Source organism: Hibiscus syriacus, unplaced genomic scaffold (genome assembly GCF_006381635.1).
Source record: "Hibiscus syriacus cultivar Baekdansim isolate YM2019G1 unplaced genomic scaffold, ASM638163v2 tig00111002_pilon, whole genome shotgun sequence".
Lineage (NCBI taxonomy): Eukaryota > Viridiplantae > Streptophyta > Magnoliopsida > Malvales > Malvaceae > Hibiscus > Hibiscus syriacus.
In genome coordinates, this window is record NW_024062948.1 from 1,537,587 (window position 1) to 1,546,591 (window position 9,005).

At 32.8% G+C, this 9,005-nt stretch overlaps 1 protein-coding gene and 1 pseudogene across 1 annotated transcript; one reads left to right on the plus strand and one right to left on the minus strand.

Annotated features, from left to right (window-relative positions):
* The first annotated feature begins 6,322 nt into the window (after window positions 1–6,322).
* LOC120149371 (sm-like protein LSM1B) lies at window positions 6,323–7,446 on the plus strand. Its single transcript, XM_039162171.1, has 3 exons — window positions 6,323–6,457; window positions 6,571–6,633; window positions 6,873–7,446. Exons 1-3 carry the CDS (start codon window positions 6,323–6,325, stop codon window positions 6,948–6,950), a joined length of 276 nt encoding a protein of 91 aa, XP_039018102.1. The 3' UTR covers window positions 6,951–7,446.
* On the minus strand, window positions 7,445–8,358 carry LOC120149372 (annotated as a pseudogene).
* Window positions 8,359–9,005: the final 647 nt, after the last annotated feature.

Here is a 9,005-nt window from a genome sequence, read left to right on the forward strand (position 1 = left end):
ATTTTGTTTAAGGTAAGGTGGATAACATGAATTTGGTTGATAAGAATGATAATCATGAGATGATTCACTAATTTAATTATCTTTTGTAGCTAAACTATATAATGATGAACCTGTAAATGAATCATAAAAGTGTTCTCTCATCCTCCTATGAGTTCTATCATTATCATCTCTTCTATTTTGTGATGCATTTGTTCTATACAAACCTGGATTATCATCGTAAGGATATCTGAACGTACCATGATCCCTATGAAAAGAAGTAGAATAAATGTCTCCATATTCTGGTTGGTATGTACCTTCATTATCACAATCATGATCATCACAACCACTATCATCGTCGTCGTCGTCGTCAACATCATCATCATAACTTGACGCGATAAATGAACATTTTTTTCATTAGATGAAGTAGATGAATTCTTCATATCTTCACCTTGAGTTTCTTCATTAGTTTCATTAAGTAACTCCTCAGGCAACCATGAGAAATTTTGTTCACTATCAAGTGTAGCATTCTCTATTTATTCAATCCATGCATTTAGTAGGTAATCTTCTTCAAAAATATTTTCAAGATTAATCGGATTAAAACCCATTTCTAATTCTTGTGCACTTTTTCTTTGCATGTGTCTCAGCTTCAACCTCATATTATAATGGACATAAACCAATTTTTGAAGCATTTTATGCTTGAGTCTATTTCTCTTCTTTGTATGGATCAAACTAAAAGTACTCCAATTACGCTCACAATTTGAAGATGAAGTTGTTTGACTCAAAACTTTGACAGCGATGCGTTGAAGTTGCGGTGCACAATTTCCATAATTAATCCACCATTCAGCTACAAAAATCATAAATATTAAGATATAATTCATAAAGTATTTATACAAATATCTTTATTATCTACAAAACTATAGAGGATAATTTCTTTTTGTTTACTAGGGTTAGTCTTCAAAATTGCAGCATGAGCTAATGGTGTTCCAAAAGAATCTATTTTGTCTCGATATAACGACAACTAAAAAGTAAATGAATTAGTAGTTTAAACATGATAATTTATGAGTTTTTTCAAAACAATAAGTATATAAAATACATATCTGGTTCATTGCAAGAATTTGATCATTCAAGTTGGTTTCTATCCTCTATATGACATTTCTAACTCCATTCATAGTTTCACAAATCACTTCACTTGTGGAATTGTCTCCGTATAGAAATTGTGGATTTAGAAAATATCCTACATAAAAAATAGCATAATAAATATCTAAACAAAATATCACAATTTAAATTTAAACGTTTTATAACGTACCAGTAGAATGTAAATCATTATAATGTTGTTTATTTCATCGTCTATATATTATTTCCCAATATAATAATAAATAAACATATAATTATGAAACTTAATGTTAATATAAAAAAATTAATTTAAAATTAATTGGATATGAGAAAAATTTAATTTAAATTTAAATTAATTTAATTTTAAAATAATGTTAATAAATAATTTAATTAATTCAAATTTAAGTAACTAATTTTAAACATAACTATTACGATATTATTAATGATATATATTTATAATTCAATTTTAAGAATTAATTTAGAATAATTCATCTATGTTATTTTATATTTCAGATAATTTAAATTTTCTTGCGACGTTGCGGTGTTATGTAACGATTTTTGACTACAACAATCGTGATGCGGTTTTCTTATCGCGTTGCGCCGCAGTAACCTTAAAAAATGTTACGATCAAAAACGTTACGATGCAGGCGTTACGCTGCGTTGCGGCCGCAATTTAGTACTATGGATATCACATCATCAAAATAACTAAAAATCTATTTATTGATATTAATGTACACAAGAAAAAAAAAAAGCAAGTTGGAAAAGTTGTTAAATTGAAGGACTAAAAGTTGACTTATCTCTAATGCGTATGGTGCGAAAAGTTTACAAATTGGTTCCTATTGAATTGGACGATAATTAAATAAGCGTGTAAATGAAATGTTACTTATTTAAAAATTCATGACTAAATAATTCATTAAAATGTTGTGTTTCAGATATTGAGAACTATTCTGCAGAAGAAGTTATATCCACAAAACCCTAGTCCGAGCAAGAAATCCTTGGAGAGCAGCCGTACAGCCAAGATCGCTAATGGAGATGGAAAGGCAGATGAGTGAAGTAAATGGGTAAAAACAGATTCCGAATGTAAGTTCATTACTATAGTAAATAACAGATGTAAATTTAATTCAACAACAAATTTAAAAAATTATATTAAAAATTTAGAAGTATGAAATTATATTATCAATAAAAAAATATAAAATTTATGTTATTTTCATTGATTTAATTATAAATATTTGACTTCAGTCTGTTATTTGCATTGCATATATTGTTTTGGAAATATAAGTGTTTTGTCATGAGTGGGAGGTGACCTAGCATCCACCCCCGTTTTTCATTTTTGTCTTTGATTTGTATGATTATTGTGAAGTGGTATTCTAATTCTGTCCCCATTACGATTGGACAAGATTCAAGGTAGAACGATGAAGTTTAGAATATAAAGTGTTGTAGCTGAACTTCGTTTCCATGCAAACCATGAAGTGAATCTCATAGGTTTATGGATGTAATGATCATATTCATGTATGTATTTGAATGTGATTGAATGATGTGGGGGTGTGTGTATAAAGTATGCCATTGCATACGAGTGCATGTTAAAGAGAAACCACACCATCCAACTAATTTTTGTTGCACAATATAAGATTATAAATAGTTAAAGGTAAATTATAAATTTTACCACTTAACTTTCTTTTTATTTTATTTTGGTCACTAAAATTCAATTTTTTTTAATTTATTTATCAAATATACGATTTACTCCTATTTTAATCATTGTGCCATTAACAAATAATTATGATGAAACATTTTTGCAACCCCTAGTTTCAAATTCCCTTTGATTTCTTATTTTTGTGTGAAAAAACTCCTAGTTTCAAATTATGAAATGCACCCAAAAATTTCTTATTTTTGTGTGTGAAAAAACCCTTAGTTTCAAATTCCCTTTGATTTCTCAATGGTGAAACATTTTCTTCTAAGTTTCAATGGTGGATAGGCGGAGAATGAGAAATGGTATTGTATATCTTGATTCCACGCTTGTTTGATAAATGATAATATATTAGAGTGGTTTGGGGTTTTACGAGTTTTGGATTTAAGGTTGATTTTTAAAGTGATTTAGGTAAACTTTAATCATATAGAATGTTAAGAGACAATGAAACGAGTTCATCGATAACTTGAGTGGTCAGAGAAGATACCGAAAAATAGTAATTACAACACCGACATGACACAAGAATAAAACTGTAAAATTTTTATCGTTTGAGGAAGAATAGAAAATAAGAAAATAAAAAAGAAGGGAAAATGAAGTGTAGTTACCATATCACCATTTCATTTATGATTTAACACATGTAATTTAATGAGTGACACTATTTAATTTATGATTTAAAATTCGAGTGATTAACATAAGAACAAATAAAAAATTTAATGAATAAATTAATTTTTTAAAGTTTAATAACTAAATAAGAGTGAGAAGAAAATTATGTGATGGAATTCGTAATGTATCCAATAACTAATAATTAAATCTACAATTTTCGTCTAGTACATGGACTGATTAAAAGATTTGATCATTATAAAAACCAACAATTGAATTAACCCAAAATTCCAAAGCCAATAATTCAAGCAAAATAATCATAATCAATAACACCCAATTTTTCATCGAAAAACTGTCATTGATATTTTATTTTATTTAGCTTTCATAAAGTCAAAATGAGCTAAGTTTAACTTTGTTTGCACTCTGTTTATCAGTTTAAATAATTCATAAAATAAGTAATTAAATTAAAGACTACTACAGAAAAAAATGGTGAAAGATTGATCCACTAAAGCTCCATGCTTTAAACCTAAACATAACTATCATTCTCTCTCCTCCTCCTCCTCATAAAAGCTCCCTCTAATTTGGTCAATAAATCTAGGTTTTTTATAGCTTTGCTGGTGATCTCTTCTGGGTGTAGTCTTATTGGGAGAAAACAAATTGATTTTTTTTTTTGAATTTGTTTCCTTTTTTGTTTCATTTTTTTGGGTGATTTTAAAACTTAAGGGTTTTATTTGGATGCCAATGCCATTTGTTTATAATTGGGGATTCATAAGTATTCAAAGAAGACTGATTTTCAATGTCTTGGGCTGGCCCTGATGATATCTTTCTCTCCACTTCTCCTTCCACCTACCTTGACAGTAATCTCTCTTGTTCTCCCTCTGTTATATATGCAGCAAATAAGCCAATGCAATTGGATTTCCTTTTATTTTTGCAATCTTTTGAATTCTCTTGTTTTCTGGGGTCCCCCCAGTTTTGCATTAATTTGGGTTCTTTTTAATTTCTTGAATTATACTGTTTGATTCAGTTGATTCCTGTTTGTATATTATGTTGGGTTCTTTCCTTTTGTCAAGTTATATGTTCTTCATTGTCCAGTTTGTTTGTTATTTAGCTTGGAACATTGGAAAAATTAGATTAAAAGATGCATTTTTAAATCTATATAGGATTCTTGATTGGTTTTGTGGGCAAGAGTTTGAGGATATACAAGAGACTTACTTTATGTTTAAAGTTACAAGCTTTCTGATTTGACATCATGGATTTTCATATTTGAAACATCGAATTAAAGTTACAATCTTCGACGCCTTGTTGTAATCCGGAGTTTGTCTTAGTTTTAAAAGGCACGCCTAATGAGCCAGGTGCACGTGGGCGAATAGAAAAACGCCTCCAGAGTAAGAAGCGAGGCGAGAAATCAAAGGCTCATATAGGTGCGCGCTTTTGTAGCCTTTTGAAGAGACGCAAGGCGCACCTCTTTTAGCGCTTTACTGTCCCTCATTCTTTTGTTCAGTTTTGTAGTGGATAAATTGTTCCAACTTCAACGTGACAACTATTTATGGTTTTAAGTGGGGTGATAAACCAAAGGCTCGTATAGGTGCGCGATTTGGTAGCCTTTTAAAGAGGCGCAAGGCGCACCTCTTTGGCGCTTTACTGTCCCTCGTTCTTTTGTTCAGTTTTGTAGTAGATAAATTGTTCTAACTTGAACGTGACAACTATTTATGGTTTTGTGGAGTCAAAGGCATATCTAAGGTCTGACACCTAGCCTTTGCAGCAGTAAGATTCACTGAATCACCGCTTCACACTTTGAATGAAAATTGGATGTTTATAAGCGTCCCTCATTCTTTTGTTCAGCTGTGAGGTGGAGGCAAAGGTAGGTGCAGAGTCTGCCACCTGTCTACGGCCTTTGCCACCTGTCCATAGTTTGATTAAGCCAAGAGATTCTTAAAGAGCCTACAAGGAAAGATTAAAGCATTCGGTTTGTCGAATCATTTGATGCTAAGAACTATTAAATTTATTAGCTTTCTGATAATACCTAATATCTTTAGGAGGTTGAAATAACATTAGAGAAAGAGCAGCTAGAACCTACTCGATTAATAACCCAGTGTGTGGGACTAGAAGGAAGACATGGAACTATAACTAGTGATTCCCTATTAGATTTCTTAGGGAATAAATACTACCTCTGGATCAGTGAAATAAACAAAAATGACAGTCATGAGAACTAAACTGAATATTAGGATATTACTGCGCTTCACCTACAAAAGACGCGCGCCTTCGCCTTGTGTCTCGCGCATAGGATCCAGGGACACTTTGCACCTCAATGCGCCTTTTAAAACCAAGGAGTTTGTGCTGAATAGATTTGTGTAGCTGAATAATGATGACCTATTGCAGATGATGTCTCGAAGAGAGAGTTTACTAGCATAAACTATGCATCTAGTCCTGTTGAATATGGTGTCTCCTGCATTCTCATTTGTGTGCTAGATGTTATCCTTTTATATCGTAGCTCTAAATTGTCCATGATTTTCATGGCTAAAAGAATTGTGTAGTTACAATCTTCGACGCCTTGTTACAATCTGGAGTCGGTGCTGAATAGATTTGTGTAGTTGAATCATGATGATCAATGTTTTCTCCAGGAGAGACTTTACTAGCATAAACCATGCATCTAATCTTGTTGCATACTGTGTCTCCTTCATACTCATTTTGTGTGCTGGATGTTGTTCTTTTATATCGTAATGATATGACTAAAAGAATTGTCTTGTGATTTAGGTCTTTAACGATTGTGGAACATGCCTAAGGACTTTCATTTATTTTGCAGAGAAACTCATTTGTCTTACTGAGAGATGGCCGGAAAGCTACGTTCTTTTGATCAATTTGGTATTTTGTCCCGATCTTGTTCCTTGCTTGAGTTCGTTTCTTCCTTCTTGGTCTCTTTTGTTCTGAATTATATTCATTAATCTGATGTTGTCCCGCGTTCACAGCAATGTTGTTCTAGAAGGAGCTTGTGAGCGAGTTGTTGTTGGCAATTTGTACTGTGATATCCCCTTAGGTCTCTATGCAATCCGTGGGGAGAATGTCGTCTTAATAGGAGTGCTGGTATGCTGTTATACAGAATCCTTTTCGCCATCACCCTTTTTTCTTTTGGATGAATGTGGATTTTTTTGTTTGATGATGTTATTTCTTCTTATGAAATGGTACTTGCTACGCAGGACTCGGAAAAGGAGGAGCTTCCGCCTCATATGACTGCAGTGTCGGCAGCCGAGATAAAAAGGGTAAAAGACTTATCATAATTCTTATTTCATCCTGTGTTCATGCGTGTGTCTCCCATATCTATAAGACTGAACCTATCTAGATTTGGCAAAGAAAGCTGTACTGATTTGCTATTCCAAGGATCAATAAAAGAATTCGAGGAAGATGCACATAGCTTCCTGTACCGTTAACTGAGGCTTGATTGATTTCATTAATATTTACTTTCACAATACGAATAACTCGTCTCTTTACCCTTTTCCAGGCTCAGAAAGCAGAAAGGGAAGCAACATATCTGAAGGGTTCCATGAGAAAAAGAATGGAGTTCCTTGATTTCGATTAATATATCCGCCTGTTTGTTGGAGTTTCATGCTATGTTCGCAAATATTAGTGCGACTATAACCCAAAATTTGAGACGAGGGTGGGATAGCATGAAAGTTCTCACATTACCTCTGTTATTTGAGGAGGAAGAAGCCAAAAGAGGGAGTAGAGGTTCTCGAGCATTCTGAAGACCTTACAATATCTGCTAAAAGCTTGGGGCGAGGAAGTTCAAAATTGCTGGTTTGTTGCTTTCATGCAAGTAAGATAGTTTCCTCAATGTGCACTACGAGTTTTAGGGTTTTAGAAGTGTTCTGCTTATTCTCGATATCGACTCTTATGTTCTCTCTACTTCCTTTCTTGATTCTTACATTTCATTCGAGTAGAAAACCGTTCAAAATTGCTGGTTTGTTGCTTTCGTGCTGCATTTTGTTTTGGCACAATCACTTTTGATTATATTTGTAATCTGTTTAGTTGCGTTTTGTGATCGTTAGATGCACAAGTTATGTTTCATGATCGTTAGATATAAATTTCGTTTGCATTGTTAACAGGACGTGGACAAAGAAAACCAGATTCCGTGTGAACAATAGATGAACTAGATTCCATGTACTCTTCCTTAGTGATCCTTATCCGCAACAAAATCAATCTCTTATAGGTTCACATATTCATAAGAATATCCGAGCCTTGATCGATCCCGGATGTATTTTTGAGTAAGAAATTACATGTTCAAAGGTTCTTAGAGAAGCCAAAATAGACCCACCAATCCACTATACTTCCTATCTAGCGGTGAAAAACTCTCTTTCTGGATGAGCCGACAAGCTTGTCGCTTTGGCTAACCTATCAGCCAAACCAGACATTAAAGTAGTGCCCCTGGTAAGCACGGCATTCCCGAACATCTCTCTTCTCACATCAATGCTACACTCCTGATTGACTTCACCAAAATCTAATGGGGACCAACCCTTTCCATTCCCGCCTGTCTGGCAATTCGTATTGCCTGTTGAGCTCCGAGCTTTTTCTCGACTACTACATATGAAAGCCATTCTTTTATGTCTTGAACGATTCCTCATTTTGCCGATGTCATGAAAACGTATCCCACCTGAGCTAGGATCTTGGTGAGGTAGTCAATTAGGTCCTTGCTTCAAGCCTATGGATGGCGTGAGGCAGCGTGTGTAGCCCTCGTAGATGGAGACCACATGGGTGACTCTTTCACCGGAGTCCATCGTAGCCCTTGCATCGGATGCGATAACATTAGTTAGTTTACGTCTTTTATAAGGATAAAGGTTTTAACATTCGATTTTAGTTAGTTTAAGTCTTTTATAAGGATAAAAGGTTTTAACATTCGATTTACTGGTGGTTCGGTCGCCGGCATAGAGCGGTAAGACTGCTTGAATAGCTATTATATACATGGCCGGGACATCAAAAGCTTCAAACATAGCATGCTTGTATAGCGGACAACCCACGATGGTCGGAAAATTTCTAATCGATATCCAAAAAAAATTAGAATTATAGCAATAATTAATTATTAAAAAATATGTAAAATCAATACCCGAAAACATTCAATTAATAAAAAAGCTTAATATTGTATGAAAACCTTAATACACCTGAAGTAAAATTGTGATCTTAATTTGATCTGATAAATTCGAATTTCTGGCAAAATCAGGATTTTTTCCCCTTCTTGAGAGTAGTTGAATGAAGTCAATTTTTTTTCTTAAGAGATCAGCCCTGCCTCAGGATAACTATGAAAAATACCCTTTATGTATTTATATCTTATTGATTAGATTTTGATGAACAAATATATTAAAAAATTAGTATACAAGATATAAAAAATTATGATATTAAATTAAATTTATTTTAAATTTTATTTCATTAAATTGGTTAATTAACATTCTATTTTATTATTATTTTTATTTTGAAAAATAATTATGTGAAAAATTAGATATTATATTAAATATTAGAGTAAAAATTTTAATTAATTTTTTGAGTTTAATTCAGATTAAAAAATATTATTCTAATGATCTGGTCGAGATCATACATTATTACAATAGTATCGAAACATATTCAATTAACTAAAAACTTGTCT